Source organism: Bactrocera latifrons, unplaced genomic scaffold, assembly GCF_001853355.1.
Source record: "Bactrocera latifrons isolate USDA-ARS-PBARC rearing strain unplaced genomic scaffold, ASM185335v1 scaffold_236, whole genome shotgun sequence".
Lineage (NCBI taxonomy): Eukaryota > Metazoa > Arthropoda > Insecta > Diptera > Tephritidae > Bactrocera > Bactrocera latifrons.
Genome location: NW_017535919.1, coordinates 249544 through 267049, shown reverse-complemented (window position 1 = coordinate 267049; position 17506 = coordinate 249544). Strand labels below are relative to the sequence as shown.

Genomic DNA, 17506 nt, shown 5'->3' with positions numbered 1-17506 from the left:
TGAAATGGTTTTATTTTTTACTTACCGGTCCACCAAATTCTTCTTGAAATGTGCGATACTCAGTCGAGCTTGTCACCAGCGAGCTGTTCGTATCTCTTCCCGAGCCAAGTTGTTCTGCAGAAAACGCGCCACTTGATTCGCGCCGCTGTGCAGTTTCCAACTGCAAGTTAAGCGCAGCCAAACAAGCGTCCTTACCGGCCACCATATCCTGCAGCTCAATCACTTTGCTTTCCAACATTTGCAGCATATTCAAACTAACTGTACTAGTCGAGGTGTTCGTTAAGTCTGCCGTTTGCGCCTCCCCTTCGGCACGTATAGTTTTGCTATGCTCCTTACCCTCCGTTGAGGTAGCAGAACGTTCCATCGACAATGAACGATGCTCTTCGGCGGTAGAAAGTGAATTTCGCTCACTCTCTTCAGTGATGTCTTCGAGCACATCTTTGGTGTACTCACTTAAGGGTACACGCTCCATTGGTTTAACGATCTGCACATCCCCACTGGCATTGGCATTCACCATTTCTACTTCACTCTGTGAAATATTGATATGTTGTTCTTTGCTCTGATGTTTCATGGAGAGAATGCGTAATTTCATTAATTCCAAAGATGTGTCATCATCATCGTCGTCTTCATTAGCACCAACGTCAAGTTCCGGGGAAACACTGGTCACCTGGTTTTTGGCACCAAGCATCTCGTTTAGAATGTCGCGCAAAGCATTTGTTGCTGAATTTATATCACATGTTGATGATTCATCGTCTTCTACTTGCTCTACAACGGTCTCTAAAGTCTCCACTTCAATGTTGGCCATTCCCTGCAGCTGCAGTGTTTCGGAGATAACCGCTAGTTTTCTTTCTACAAATTCGGTCTGAAGTAATGGCACATTTTGTAAGTTTTCTGTGGAATGGGTAGTTTCGGCTAAAATATTATGTGTGAATTCAGTCTCTGTTGAGTTGGCATTTTGGGCCGTTCCTTCTAAAAAGTGTGTTTTCAGGTTTATTTCTTCTGATTTTTCTACATTTGTTTTTGTATCAGTCTGACCCGCATCCAAATCGGTAACTATACGTTTTGATTCTACATTTTTGTGTTCCAATCCGATAGGAAGTATTTTATTTTCGGGGTTTGTCAAATTGGCACACGCATTATTCACTTTTTTAACATTTTCCAGTTGTTCTTCAACTGTGTCTGCCAATAGGCGGTTCACAAGAGATTCGTTATGCATAATAAAGCTTGGATTGAGCGAGCTTAAGTCTCGGTCATCTAACGTGCATTCCAAACTATTTTTCTCTACAATTTCTTCGTACGAGTGGTCTTGTTCACTATGTTCGGGCGAAATTCTCTCCACTCGTTTCTCCAACGCTAGAGATTGACGATCAGCTTGAAGTTGCTGAGAAGTTGAAATCACTTTTAAATTTTTGGACGTCAATGATTTACTTAACGATGTATTTACCTCATTTTCTTCATTATCACTAGATCTTTGTGTTCCATCCGGCTCTGCCACTATTAATTCTTCACTCTTGATCGAGTCTTCACCTTGCCGTGGTTCTTCTAGAAGATCTGATACATCATTCGCTGTGCTCTCGTTGGATAAGCTCAGCTCACGTGGATCAGCTTCCTGCTTTCTTAATGCCGACTCATCGTGATGAGAATGCACCATTATTTTCTCTAATGGTAGGCTTACATCCAAATCATCAAACTCAATTTCCCCCAAATCACTTGCAGAAGCTTTACTGTGCGGAATACTGGCTTCACTAGACGTTTCATGTCTCGAGTGCGCTTGTACCTTTTCTGCTGGTATACTTTTATCAATATCATCATCATTTTCGTCTTCGTCATCATACTCAGCCAGCACAAAGTGCTGTGCTATATTTCCACCAGACAATTGAGCGTCGTCAATTTTGAATTGTTCGTCTTCTTCTTCACTGGCATTTATTTTATTCACATTCCTCATTGAATGGAGGAAACTGTCTTCCTCTTCTAAATGTTGATCAGATTGCATTTTTTGTTTATTTATTGAAATTGGCTTTATATAGCCTGCTGATTTTGATGACTCCAAAGAATGCGCTACGGACAATTCTGGTACATCCTCTTCACTAATTTCAATGGCTTCTTCAATTTCCTCCTCTATACTTTGCTCACCACTGCTGGACGTTGTGACTGTGGTGATGGCACTTGGGTTACTATTCTTACGAGACGTCGTGCTTGTCGTCTCAGGCACTTCATCGGTCGTTGTCGGCGTTGTTGTTGTTGCCGTTGTTGCACTTTTTCCTAAATTGTCCATTTCAATGGATATTGAGCTAGTTGGCTCGTAAACAAGTGAGGATTCCGTCGTAGTGTCTGTGCGAGTAAAAGGGATTATCTCCTGTCGCAGTAATTCCTCAGTATTAGTACTGCTGCTATAGACCTCTGTACTACCAACGCGGTTAATTACATATGTGTGTGCTGAATTATTATCACTGTTTTCATCATCGTCGTTTGTCGAGTTATTTGTAGTGTTGATGTTGAATGTATCGAGTTCGAGCTGTGAGAGTATATCGGCCACATGTTGAACGTCGAGCTCTGTAGCAACAGGTTCATGTATCACAAAATCTAGTGTTGGTATAAATTCTTCGCTTCTTGTCGGTGGCACTCGTGTTTCGAATTGTTGCGCTAATCCGACAGATATGGCACTGCAATCTGTTGACTCTGCTGTTTCCTCAGCGGTAGTTTCCGACGGGTCCGATCGCTTACCGTCAATGGGTTTCAAATGGCCGCGAGGACGCAGCAATGAAGTTATCTATAAAAAAATTAAACAAAGGGATTATTTAGTTTCTATCATACATATATACATATGTATGTACATATAGACTGTTATTCTTATACCTGTGCCCAAAAAATAAGGTGACATTGTATTTATTTTGAAAATTCTTTATTTAGAGCGGTCTTTTGAGCTCGGTGAACARCCAGAAGTCGCACGGCGCCAGATCAGGTGAATACGGTGGTTGCGGACCGATATGGGTTCAGTTTTTGGCGAAATGATCACGAAATACGAGGGCAGTATGGGATGGTGCATTATCGTGGTGTAAAAACCAAGAATGTTCTTTCCAGACTTCATTAAATTTTGTGTGCGGAATCAAATTTCTGGTGCCAAAACGATCAGGATGTTCAAAAGGGCCTTCGCTGATAATTTTTTGTCTCGAGCAAGTGTTTTTAAATGGTACAAATTATTCAAAGAGGGTCGAGAACACATTGATGACGAATGACGTCCAGGACGATCATCGCCTTCAACTGATAATAAATACGTCAATAAAATAAAGGATTTGGTGCTTGAAAATCGACGATTTTCAGTCAGAATTCTTACTGGCCAGTTGTTTCCAAAATCGCTAAATATTTTCGAAACACAGCGTAGGGTCTGTCAAATAATGCTTTCCAATTACCAGGATGTGATGAAGTCTTGATTCTATGCTTATGTCCCGGAAACAGACGATCAATCACCCGAATATCGTGAGCCGAAGCCGAAAAAACACTCAAAACAGGTCAAAAATGAAAGGGGTTATGTTGGCAGTTTTCTTCGATTATAAAAGTGTGGAGCACTCCGAATTCTTTCTGACCGGCCAAACTGGGCCGAAAACTTTTCAGTTTTGCACCACGAATACACCGTGAGTTTATCGGCAAATTTTCAACCAATATCGCGCCGCAACCGTCGTATTCGCAAGATTTAGCTCCGTGTAACTTCTGACTATTCTGGAAAATTACTTTAACAACTCGAGAATTGATATAAACTGGTTGTCGGTCAAGTTTGTGCCATTTTACACTAGCAAAGAAGGAATAAGAATGCGCCAAGGGGTTTGTGGGACTAATATTCCATCTAAAATGAGGCAGCGTCATGCTTATGGCTCACACTTATGATATAGTAATTAATAGTATGTACATATGGGCATAATATTGCAACAACTCTGCTCAGACATCCATCTTGATTGTTTAAAGGTGCTATAAATTACCGTTAGTTGATTATGATAGTATTGTGAACATTTTGCGATAAATAAACAATCGGGTAAAATTTATTTTAACTCTTATTGAAATTGTATTTTCTTATAAAAAAAAACGTATGAGAGGTATAAGCATACTGGGAAAATGTATTACTGCATCTTCAAAAGAAGACAGAGAATGAATTCATAACCAATGAAATCTGCTCTAATTAAACGATGCCGAGAGCATACTAAAATTATGGAGGGAACACTTCTCCAGCCTGCTGAACGGCAGAGAAAGTATAACGCCAGGAAAAAAAGCTGTCTTTATGCGGCGATGTCTGCATTTGGTATCCCGCAAAACTAATGCTGATGTGTAAACTGACATTGAGCTATATCAAAAGCTACGTCAGGATCCTGAAGGACTTCTCTGAGCCGTTCAATACCAAAAGAGGTTTCAGACAAGGCGACTCCCTATCGTGCGACTTCTTCAATCTGCTGCTGGAAAAAATAATTCGAGCTGCAGAACTTAATGGAGCAGGTACAATCACAGGTACGAAAACACTCCAGCTCTGAAAGTATTCGACGCAGTACCCACCGGGGAAGCAGAGGAAACGGAAGACCTCCACTCCGTTGGAAGGACCAGGCGGAAAAGGACCAGGCTTAACTTGGAATATTCAATTGGTGCAAGTAGCGAAAAGAAGAAACGACTGACGCGCTTTGTTAATCGGCTATTTTCGCGTAAGCAGCATCTACGCCAATAACGAAGAAGGAGAATCTTTTAAATACAACATAACTACATTTTTTGTCATAATATCTGAATTCAATGGAAATTTAGTATAAATTAATAAAACAGTTATTAAGAAAAATATCAAAATGATTGCGTCATCGTTGTCAAAATGTCAAGAAAGGAGTTTATTTGTGATACGCGATTTTAACTGTCACTGTCAATAGAATACCGGGTTAATGAGCCTCAAAGCATTATTTAACTTCACAAATATTTCGAATGATTTACAGAACATAATTTTTTCGTATGCATTGCAACGAAGTCGAAAGACGTTTTCGAAGTAAACCATTGACATTATTTATTAAAAGAAAGCAAAAATGTTAACTTTGGCTGCACCGAAGTACGGGTATAAAAAGAGAGTGTAGTGTTGCCTCGGGGAATTACTTATGTCAAAGTCTGAGAAGATAACTTACCAAAACAAAAAAGTTTTCCAAAACAAGGACATGACTTTTGCCGCTCTGTTTGTATGGCAGTATGTCTTACGTTGGCTCGACATCAGCTGCTTCAACGAATCAGCAGCTTCTTGTGGAGAAAAGGATATGCGCAAAATGTCTGATTGTTTTCTTAAAAGCTAAGGAACCAGTTCGCGTATATACAGACGGACACAGGCAGGCGGACACGGCTAAATCGACTGCATGGATAATATGATACGAAACTCTTTGATTCGAGAGAGAGCTGTCAAAACTCGCATTTTTTATAACATTTGTCATTGATGCCACTGCTGAAAAATATTAGATTGGGTGTTTAATAAATTATACAAAACACTAAGTTAAACACTTTGAAAATGCATACATATATAAATGCTAAAATGCAAAATCATTAATTAATTTACATAAACATTTATTTTGCCAAAATATGTTCGCACAGTTCAATGAAATTTCATTTCCCGCTAATTTTGTCAGGTAATTATAGCGGTTTACTTCTGGCATCATGCCTTTTCTGAAATCAATTGTCAGCAATTCCCTGATCTTCATCGCTGTCAAATAATCAGGGAACGCGTTTGAGAGAAAAAGAGAGCCAATGCTAAAGTTTCGTATCATATTATCCATGTCGACTGAGCTAACCGAGTGTTACAAACTTCGCGGAAAACTTTATATAGTTTATTCAGGGTATAAGAATACACACATTCCGAAAATTCCGCTATTGTTGAAAAATATTTTCTCTACCTGATTTGGAAACTAAGTAAATTCAGCTTTTTCTGGTGGCAATTTTGTAAATTCCGTCATGTCTATCATTTTTATTGATGCAATGCACCATTCCATTACATACCATAGATAAATAAATTTATGTATGAATGTATGTAAAGCACATTACTAAAAACTTAGGCACAGTGTACTCGCAAGTAAAATTGACTCTTTGACCTCTGGCTTGCGCAGACAGCATGACAAAAATCATTCGCAACTTTTATAAAACAAATTAAATTCTGCAACAATATTTAAAATTCCACACTTCCATAGAAATTGCACACATATGCTTGTTGTGTGTAAAAATGAAAATTATAAAGGAAATTTATCGTAATGGAAAAGGGTCTAAAACGTAATGAAAATAAAAAAAATGCAAGTAACTGAAAGCAAACGCACTTTTATTAATGTGACCTGATTAAATAATGGAAATAGAGTTTCTTAATAATCTTTTAATCAGAAGCATATACTGTTTAAATTGGCATAGTGAAGTAAAATAAATTCCACATTTTCCAATTGATGCGAATTCCAATAAACAATATACAACCCAAATGGTCAAAAAATAGATTAATAACAGCTGTGCAACCACAAAAAGACCAAATGGCAGAAATTGAAATACTTATAGAATCTTACTGCCACATTTGTGTTTCAATTGTAAGTACATATATATCTGTATGCATGTCAATTGTGTGCACATAAATACTTACAGTACAATATATTCGATTTGTGGTATAATTAACAAACCGACTCGTAAGAAGAATACCTGCTTTCCACAAAATCGACAAAACTATTTCTAGCTAAATTTTAATTATCGTACACACAACTTTGCATGCGCTTCTACATATGTACACATATGATTTATGGATAGCAGATCTGGACTAATTTGGCAAACGAAATCCGTTTGTTTCTTTTTTAATAAATACTATGAAATTAATGTACTTTATTAAAACCAACCTAACCGCTCTATACATAAAGTTTCTTTTAAATTTTTAGGAATTGATAACAATATCAAAGTATTTAGTAGTCATTAGTTCAAAGTGTGGCAATACGGTAAGCCTTCGGTGAAAATTCAGTATGTTGCGTTGCCTTCTTGCAATCACGAATCACTGTAAAAAAAACTAAAGTTTCACCAAAAAATGTGTATTTTCCCAAAAAGAACAAAACTGATTTTTCATTTAAATTAACTACCGTCTGCAGTATCTGAAAACGTAACCGGTCAGCTTCGTAGATTAATTTCACATATTTGCAGCTTTAAGGGGCTATACCAGTATAACCCAAGAAAAATTTGGCGATTTTATATATATTTCAAGATTTTTTTTACAAAAGTTTTGAAAAATAACGGAGCTCTTGCTGATTGTGCTGACATTATTCCGGCCAAATGAGTAGCTGAAACAAAAAAATTCAAATTTAATTAAACCTAAAGATATTTCCTATACAATGATCTACGATCTTCGAAAAATATCAATCAATCAATAATTATCAAAATGGCGTAGTTTTGTAAAAAGTGGTCTTTTTTTATGCCAAACTGACAATTTTTAACCAATCAAAACGATCGTAGGTCTTTGTATAGTAAATTTTTTACATTATTTAGTTTTAATTTGAAGTTGATCGGTCAATTGCTCGTTGATTTAAGATGTCAGCAATTCTGAAAAATGTCGTTTCGAGGCATAAGGTCCCTTAAACGTTCAGTATACATAATGACTATTGACTACTATACCGCGTACTCATAAAATGTTCACTGAGTTTTTAATATACATACATATGTACATATATGGAGTAAAGTTAGCCGGATGTTCGAAAATCGTAATATTAGATTTGTATATGAGGCTATTTTGAAATTTTAAGCAAATTTAAGCAAAAACATTGTAAATAATTCAGTAAAAGGGATATGAATGCTGCTGTTCGCAAGGATTTGGGGTTTTGGGGTGCTTTACAGAAAATCTGAATGCCGTTACAATGTTAAAATGTACTGAAGTCAACTCAAATGCTTTACGTCAAAAATAATCAGATTGGATACTACAAAAATTCAATTCCAAAACTAGAAATCATCTGACGCCAATCCAATGAAAAATGTTTGGGCTTTAATGAAAGCCAAAATATCAGGAAAATATTTGATCCAACAAAAGTGTTCATTTGGCTACTTCAACATACCTGGATGTCTCTTCCTGTGGAAAATGCCGAAAATTTAGTTGCAAGTTGTTAACAAAGACACGTAGATTGTGCTTTATATTTCAGGATTGGGCAACCCATAATAAAGTAAAGTTTGACATACTCAGAACGTTTTGACAGCGCTACTTATACAATTTGTTTATAGTTACTTAAAATATTCACCTCGGACAAAAAATGTAATTAAATCACGAACATTATCGCGCGATAATGTTTTACAACTTTCGCCGTGAATTAACTCATACAGAGTGCATAGACAATTTTAATTAAATGTTTGACGATTAAGCTCCATAAGGACCAGTGTTTATCGATGGTGGGATGAATTCAGCCGAGGCCGTGGATCACTTCAACACGAATTTCGCGAAGGTCGTCCAAAATCAGTTTTTGTTCCGAAAAGTATTGATGCAAACTGTTATTGCAGGATCGTCAAGTCATGTGATCTATCGTGGCATTAAGACAACTATAGGCCTTAGTGGGACTATCACAGTTACAATATTGCATTAACATTTGAATGTAAATAAATTTGTTTACGGTAGATCCCACACAATTCGTCAATGATAAAAAAATACCGGGAATTTGGAAAAACTGGACGTGTCAGAACGCATATGCTGGAGATAACTTAACCAGATTGGCGACAAGAGGTTCAAACGCATGCAAAAGTGTAATGGAAACCATTCAGCCATTTTCGATGATCAATATTTTTGTTTCTCTAATTCCGAAATAGAAAAGGCAACCATTGTATTATAAATTCAACAACAATTTCTTCTAATCGCTTAATATTTAAAATGTTGAGAAAAAAATGGGCTCATCTAAATTTAAATTAAATAAATAAATAAAAATCTTAGTCCAAATATTGAAAGGACATCCTTACTTACAATTGGTATACAATAATTTATGAGTTATGTGTAAGGCAAGGGCTTGTTTTATATTGTTCCAAAATAAAAGCATTTGTAGGAAATGTCTCTATAACTTTTAACTTATTACGACAAAATCGTTTTGCGAAATTAAAACACTATTGACACCAATTAAAAACCATTCATATTTATATTCAAATTACAGATATTTAATTACTCCATGTTAAAGAACAATTATAGTCAAATACATATATTTCAAACCCATTTTCGGTTTATAATTGCATAAACGACTGATATTCTTTATACTTTAAAATATTACTTAGACTGTAAACGTGTATCCTACGAATTATAGAACTTGTCGAACATTGTTGACTGTCTTGCTGAATTATGTATGGCAACAAACTGAATCCAACGGATGCATCACCCAGATCGGATTGAGTTTAGAAACTCTTTCGTTGCATAACACATATACACCACTGCACGTATTACCTTTTAGATCGTTCCTGAGGAGTCACTAGTCATTACACAAACGCAATGAGGTACTAACAACTCTAAGATTCAGAACTTTCATTGTAGTCTACATTTGTTTCATAATACTTACTGTATATAATTATCAGCATTCACACATGACCTGAAAATGACAACATTCAAATCTCGTACAACTTATTTGGTCGCGTTCGAAATGATGTCACCAAACAAGAGCATCGCATTGTCAGAATTAAGAATGTGCAGGCAAGTGCATTGCTCAATAAAAAGCGACGATTATGAGCGTCAACACACGCCGAAAGTTAAAAGGGAACTACGCGCACTTGTGCCACAAAAAACGGATTTACATAAAATTAAAATTTAAGAACAAACAATCACAACTGTGTAATTTTAAAATTTGGCAGACTTAGTAAAGCAACAATAAGACAAATAGAATTGTCTCGCAGCGAGATTTCCTAGCCAAATGGTAAAGTTCTCGTTTTTTTAGCTGGTGTAATTTTTTCCTAGTTGCTGAAGCAAATTGCGTTACGCACAAAATTTCACACCAAGAAAAATATAAAAATTTTAGAATTCGAAATTTGTCACACGCAATTCGCGCAAAAAGAAAATGGATGAAAGCTACAGGCGTCACAGTAAAATTCAAAAATACTCGAATTTATGCAATTTATGAATAAGCAAAAACAAACATGAGTGTAAGGGGATAACGGTTGAAATGAAAGTAACGCATAACGAACGTCCTTGAACTTGCCAGCCACCATAAACAACCTCCTTCCTTTAAATAAACAGGCCGCCGTAAACGACACTATGTAGATATGTAAGCAGCCATGGCAACAAACAAACAAAAAGGAAGATATCGGAAATACACATATAAAATCTATGAAAAAGCTTCGGCACAAATTTCGTGAGCTAGTTACAATTAATTGCAAAAAAGTATGTTATATATACTTATGTACATATTGGCAAAACGAAGATCTGTCGTACGCTAAGGACATGTCACCGGTATTTGTTTTAAGGTGCAGATTTCACTTTCATTCCTTTCGCTTAGCTTCGAAATGTAGGTGAATATTCTCAAAAGCAATATAAGAGATAACGGGAATGGGAATGCGACTTTTTAATCCATATGTGTGGTACAGTTTTCTTGATAATATGAGGCAAGCATGCGAAATGACTGTTGAGCGAATTTGAAACGATAAGCATACAGAAGTCCATATGAAGGAAATGTATATATGCATACGAGGTTTGTACCAATAGTATCGCGAATTTTGCATTATCGAGAGCTCCGTGTTATTGCTTTTTTTTTTTTTTTTTGCGCTATCTTGGTACACATATCCCTTGATAGCGATTTGGTCACTTATTGGTTCGTCTTTGATTTTTACTTATTCCAAAAACAACATCAAAGTATCTGTTTAAAATTTTGTGTGAAAAACTACAATAAGTGCGCAGAAGCATTATTGTTGGTACAAAACCTTTTGAAAAGGTGGACGCGGCTGGATGCGAGAGCATGTCAAAAAAAAAACAAAAAAAAAGGGGTGCCGTGGTGCATCACGAGTTCTTACCAAACAGCCATGCCGTCAATAAAGAATACTACCGGCAAGTCATGCGCAATTTGCGCGAAGCCAGATTTGATGAAGAAGAACAAAAATAGCCGTTTGCACCATGATAACACGCCTGATGAAGCTTGTGCGCGAATATTTAATAGGCCTGGCTACTGTGATTTTTTTGTTCCCAAAACTGATTGAGGAGATAAAAATTGCATCAAAGGAGGAACTAAACAAATTCACAAAAAATTACTTTTTTAAGTGCTTTGAGGATTGAGGATTATTGCTTTGAAGGGGAGAAACTAGATATTCATGAAAAATATAAACTTTCCTCAGAAATACAAAATTCGCGATACTTTTTATACAAACCTCGTATGTACTGTTTAAGTTTTATTCTGAATACACTCAGAGAAAATTGGATATCCCGCCTCTGTGTGTGGCTAAAGTTTATTTTTGTAATAGTTTCAGCATTTTTGAAATATCGGTACAAAGATTTAACAAATTCAAATCAAATCCAAAAATTGTATTATTATATATCCCCAACAGAATTAATTTTTAATCTATGGTAAATATTTAATAGGATAAAAAACAAATGGATACCGGTTAAATTTATTAAAATCGATTGAGTATGATGCTTAAACTTTTGAAACTTCATTTGTAGTAAGATGCCAAGAGATATTAGAAAACTTAGTCTCCATTATGAGTTACATTTGATCATTGACATTGAACATATAAGGTCAAGTCTAAGTTATTAGCTTTTCAATTCTGTCAAAATTTTAATTGAATTATTGAATATTTCATTTTACTTTTTGAATATTGATACTTTGAACCAAGACGACTGCGATACGATGAATTTATAAAATGGCAAAGGTCTAGGAGGCATTATTATACTAATTCTCGTTCAAAAATTTACTAACATTTTATTCTTGCAACATGATGCTAGAGAGGAGTAACACATAACGGTTTTTTGTATCACCTAAAACCAATCGAAAGAGATATAGATTTACAGGGTCCGGCACACCAATTAAAAAAGCCATAAATTCGTTTGGAAAATTAGGCTTGACCTTGAGCTAATTTTTCAATATGCGTCGGATGCTGCACTTCGTCGTGGATTTCGCTCAAGTCGCTTCTTCACTTTCCGAACCATCTCACGTGATGTTGCAGTCTTTTGATGACCACCTCCATGGCGTTTTCATTGTAACGAGTGATGGAGCGATAAACAAAAACTTTATTTGCATTAAGGTGTTTGAGCTCAAACAATTGCTGGCTGTAATTTTCCAGCTAAACATAAAGCAATCACACTATTACGTTTGAATTCCATCGCCGATCACTTTTTTTTGCGTGCACTTTTGTGAACAATACTCCGAATTGTCATTCAGCAAATTTATAAACAGCTGATTCCAGTGCGACAGCTGCGTGAACGGTCCGAAGTGGGTTACACTTCGAGTGCCGGACCCTGTATATAAGCGATCAGGATGACAAGACGAGTTAAAATCTGGATGTATGTCTGTTTGTCCGTCTGCCTGTGCACGGTGTAAATTTCATAAAAATTGATATACGGTAATGGAAATTGGTACACATGTTCCTTGACAAAAAATGAAGACCGGTTCCTGATAGGCGTAGGCTTAATTAGCTACTGCCACGCCTACAAAAAGCTATTAAAGCAAAACCTATAAAGTGCCACAACTAAGTAGTAAGTTAATAAATCTCATTACCCACTAAAGCTACAACAACCAAATTCGCCTAGAGCAAATATTACAAGAACACGGATCGTATAATGACCCCTCCCACTCCTCATATATAATAATACTCTTTAAAAGCGCAAAACATCAATAACTAAATACACCAGAGACATTAAATTTTGCAACCGAAATGGTATGAGGGCTTTAAAAGAGCCGGGGTCAAAATTGAACGTGGGATTGCCCTCCTTTAGGAGGAATCACATATCTCCGGCCTTGCTCGATCGATTTAATCGGTGTGAAATCGGGCTAGACCCAAACCTGCTTCTCATATAACACAATTTTAAACTCCATCTCATTTTTTTACTTTCCAGTATGCAAATCAATCACCAATTAATGTATCGGGATAAAACTTTGCCCGAATAGTGCGCTTTAAGTAGGCCACCTTATGACCAAAAATTGGAAAAACCGGACTAGAGGTGTTCAAGCATCCAGATACCGAATATGTGAACCCCTATACCTATCGGTCAAAATGTAAGATATACACATAGTATATGCTAATTGAAATACAGTTGGTATCCTTTTCTATTAATAGTATGTACATATGTGTGTCAAAATACGGTGAGTTGAGTCGATACTTCCCTTAGCCTTATGGCTTTATACCGCACATATAGAACAATATATAACACAATTGAGAGAGCGTGTTTTACTAAGACCGGTTCATCTTTGTGTTTAAAATCGCGTGAAAACTTGCCATAGACCACATATAACTAGCAAATCTAATGTACCTGAAGAAATTACCCTCTCTTTAGTCCATGCAAGTTGCAAGAGTATGAAATGGTTGGTTATATCCGAACTTAGCTCTGATTAAAATATAAATCTGTTTAAATAAATATGCATAGAAACAGTAATGCTGTGAAAGTACGAGGTGGAAGTGATAATACAGTATTTGGTGTTTTTGTTTTCTCTTTGTAATGTTAGTATTTGACTATTTAGAAAAATGTTTACGATATTGGTAAGTAGTTAGGATTTAAACAAGGTCTACTTAAATTGACAATTCCAACAAAATCACGGCGCCGATGTCGGTTGCCAGTTTATACCAACAAAAAGTATTTTATTAAAATATGCTACCTTGTCTTATCTAAAATTATAAATCAATATCTATCGCTTGTGAAACGACCAATTGTAATTACTAAATCCTAAAAATAGCGCCAGAGTTTCAAACCCGAATTTATGCGCCGATTTGGTTCACGTTCGAGATATACTTTCTTGTATCACAAAATATTTATAAATTAAAAAAAAAAAACATAAATACAATGACATGTATTAAACGATATCCTCAATGAATATAAATCACTATACATTTCACTGCACATTTATTATTGATATTAGGTAATAAGCCCCCATAGGAAAGGTATACAAAAATACACAACTGAATAAACTCTTAAACACATTGGGAACTCACATGTATTTTTGGCATTTTAACGGTACACACATGCGATGAATTTATATTTCATATTATAATTATTTTTAAATTAATTAAACTCTTCTGGTCTTATTTTCACTTGCAAGCGCTGTAATTTCCGCAATTCGTTAATTGATGAAGCTAAACCAACCAAATTAAAACAACTTATAAAAACTTCCTTTTAATTAATTTCAGTTTAATCGCTTTCTTTGTGAATAGCGTTTTTTTTTTTTTTTTTTTTTTTTTTTTTTTTTTTTTTTTTTTTTTTTTTTTTTTTTTTTTTTTTTTTTTTTTTTTTTTTTTTTTGCGAAGCGGTCTTCTCTTTTTGTAATCTACTGCAATTGCTCCGGCCGTCGCCGCGGCACGTCACGTCACCAGAAGGTACTACACGATAAGCGAACGCACCAACGACCACCACCAGCCAAAGCGCGACCGTCGAAAGCGAATGTTTTATTATAAATAAACACACGAGTTGCACCCATTCAGCACCACCGACATCAAATATACAATAACAGCAGCGGCAGCAGCAACATCATAAACTATACTGTCGTGTTACTCAGGCCCCAAATGTTTCTAAGGCGCGCATTGAAATTTTGCAAGTAGCTGAAGACCGTAGTGAAGAAGCGAGGCGTTGTGGCACCCAATGCGGCGCACACCGTCGGAAAAGCTGAGCGAGCGCGGCCGCCGTTATCGCTGTGAGCGGCAAGACAGCCAATGGATTGTTGAAAGCGGCGCGGCCGTTGCTCAGCGCTGTGGTAAATTTATATTTATGTTCCATTTGGTTTGTCTATCAAAATGACTCCTTGACTTTGTAGCCTCAGGTTGTAAGCTGTAAGCGTTGCGCTGTGAGTGGCAGTAGTCGCTGCAATAGCGGTTCAGCGGTTCCAAGCGGTTCCGTGCACCGTTTACTTATGTATTTATAATCTACTTGTGGAACTTATGTGAGTATTAGGAGTACGCTTCGCGTGTGTGTGTTCTTGTGCTTAGAGTATTTGTTTTTATCGGTCTTGCGAGGAAGAAGCGTGAAACCATGTGCTTGATAACGCGATTATAAGAAAATCAGAAATGGAGTTAATGAGCCTAGCAGTGGAGTATGTGCGTACATATGTATACTCGTATTTGTGAAAAATTGCGTGGAACATTGTTAGAGGAAAGATCAACTTGGAAAATCAGCTGCATAATTCCCCTCTTTGACCCTACCTTTTCGTACTTTATTCGGAATTTTTGATTTTGCAGAAATATTTATAAGTAGCTGTTATAAAATTTCGTATTTTATTATCTTCTTTGAATCAAGAGGCGAATTTGCTTTATATATAGCAATAAAAATCGGCGTCAGACTGCTACAGGGAAATTTTAAGTTTTAAAATGTTGTGCCTAAATTAATGAGAATAAGAAGGTAATCTAAAATCGACTGGAGAGGAAAAAAACTCCTGAAGTTTCTGTGGAGTTTGGGAGTTTTTTGTTTTGTTTTTATTGGCGATGTCATGTATAGCTTTTTAAGAATTGTTTTTTACAGCTCTTAAGATAGATTTGACGTAGTCGAGTTATAAATATTTTATCCAAACCGATATATTCAAAAATTTTAATTTGAACATCCAGGTATTATCATACTTTGCTTTGTAAGAAATATTTCATAAGAAAATATTAGTTTTATTTTTTTTATTTAAAAAAAAAAAAATTGTGATGTATTTGATCTTCACTAAAGTCATACATACCCAATCGTAGAGTGTAAAAAGATCCATCGCTGTTAAAGTTTATAAGCCGAACGCGCACTTATCAGTTTCTCTCACTGCTTTTCCGCTCTTCTTTCATTTCGACAAATCTGTTAAACAGCATCCACAAAGTGCAATATTACAGCTCATCGCTGTGCCCCGTCCTCCATGGGTGCACATGTGGAGCGGCGTTCCACAGAAACACATCACAGTGTTCAGTGTTTTTCAAAACTTATTGTTTCACATACATATACACTTTAGTATAAATATGTATATATGGGCAACTACGAGCTTATAGGGGACTAAATGAAAAGTGTGCGGATTGCACAGCTCTCAGCAAGCAAACGCGGAGTGGGTGAATACGAACACAGGTGCTATATATAATTTGGAATAGTTTCGTGAGTCTGCCTCGTTCAACGCGACAGGTGATTGGGAAGAAGAGCGATCAAGTCACTTTTAAGTTAAATTTTAGGCATTGACAGAATTGATTCAAGTGCGCGAACGACTAACGGCCATTGCTCCGAGTGCCCGACAACGGATCATCATTCGTTAGTCGGTCAAACTCTTGACTTTATATTGATACATTATTGTATACATCAAAGCATGTATGTACAGTTGTGCTGATTGAGAAAGCAGCGCAGCAGAACCAGAAGCGGAAATATACTCTACAACGGTTTTTTGCAGCACAAACCCCATCAGATTCGTTTAGTTTATATTTTTTTGGCCATTCACGGAAATAGCAACATTTAAATTTCTTTGACGATAAGTAAACTTGTGAATAACACATTTCAATTAGTAGATTATTTCATTTAATACTTTTAAGGCCACCGTGCTTTACTGTCTGGCTGTGTCTGTCTAGAAACTACTCAAACAAGATCATTTGGCATTAATCTGTCCTAAATATATTACGACATTTTGAAACTCGCCAAGTCAAAGACTTTTGGCAGTACTAGGCTTTGAAATGCCTTTGGCTAAGTAAATGCACCTTTCGTGGACTTCACGGAATCAAAGTTTTATTCAACAAACGTCGCCAAATATTTATAACGCTGAATCTCAAATTCAGAGCAAAGCGGTCTCTAAGTTTATAGTTTTGCGTATGGTAATATATGTTTTGGGCTTCAGTTCATAATGTGAGGCTTTACATATCATCTGGTCAGATCATTTTAAACGGATTTGTATTTCTGTATATATTTTATTTTCCTTTACGCATTGAAATTAAAAATTTTCCATTGTTATAGTGCATTATAAATTAATTAATAGTAATCGACTCAATAAAAAGCTTTAGTGCGCAAGAATATAAAAAAACAAGTAAGACAGGCCTTAGTTCGGGTGCAATGGAACATTTTATAATGTTGCACTTGAAAGAATCAAAGCCAGGAAAATACCTTAAGATGTAAAACGTCAAACAGAAGATTGGAATCTAAGCAACTTTATATATAAATATACTCTGTATAACTCATACACTGACCGACATATAAGTATTCGTCATAAGATTTGTTAGAAAAACGTAAATCATTATACATATGTAGTATATGGTGCCAACTCCCATATACTACTAAGTATTGACCCGATTTTATCTATTAACTGTTATCATGCCACATACTACAATTATTTTCCCTGGGTTTCACTGAGTGTATGTAAGGTACATACAATCACCAATCATATCTAGCAAATTCCGCTGGATGTTCGAAAATACT

The 17506-nt window shown here is 36.1% G+C and overlaps 1 protein-coding gene and 1 long non-coding RNA gene across 9 annotated transcripts in view; both read right to left on the bottom strand.

Annotated features, from left to right (window-relative positions):
* The window catches only part of LOC108968990 (pericentrin), a 55642-nt gene extending 38413 nt beyond the window's left edge, over nt 1–17229 (bottom strand). For 3 of the 8 annotated variants that reach the window (XM_018933413.1, XM_018933414.1, XM_018933417.1), the window contains exons 1-2: nt 15813–17226; nt 26–2770 (exon numbers count right to left, since the gene is read on the bottom strand). In XM_018933413.1, the coding sequence (XP_018788958.1) occupies nt 26–2770; nt 15813–15839 (2772 nt within the window). In that variant the 5' untranslated portion in view covers nt 15840–17226. Of the gene's footprint in view, nt 1–25; nt 2771–14097; nt 14284–15812 lie in introns of those variants that run through there. The other 5 variants (XM_018933416.1, XM_018933418.1, XM_018933420.1 and 2 more) reach the window with 5 other exon arrangements.
* LOC108968994 lies at nt 6857–7286 on the bottom strand. Its single transcript, XR_001993369.1, has 2 exons — nt 7098–7286; nt 6857–7027 (listed from the first exon to the last, which is right to left on the bottom strand). It is a non-coding gene; the product is annotated as an uncharacterized LOC108968994 (long non-coding RNA).
* Nucleotides 17230–17506: the final 277 nt, after the last annotated feature.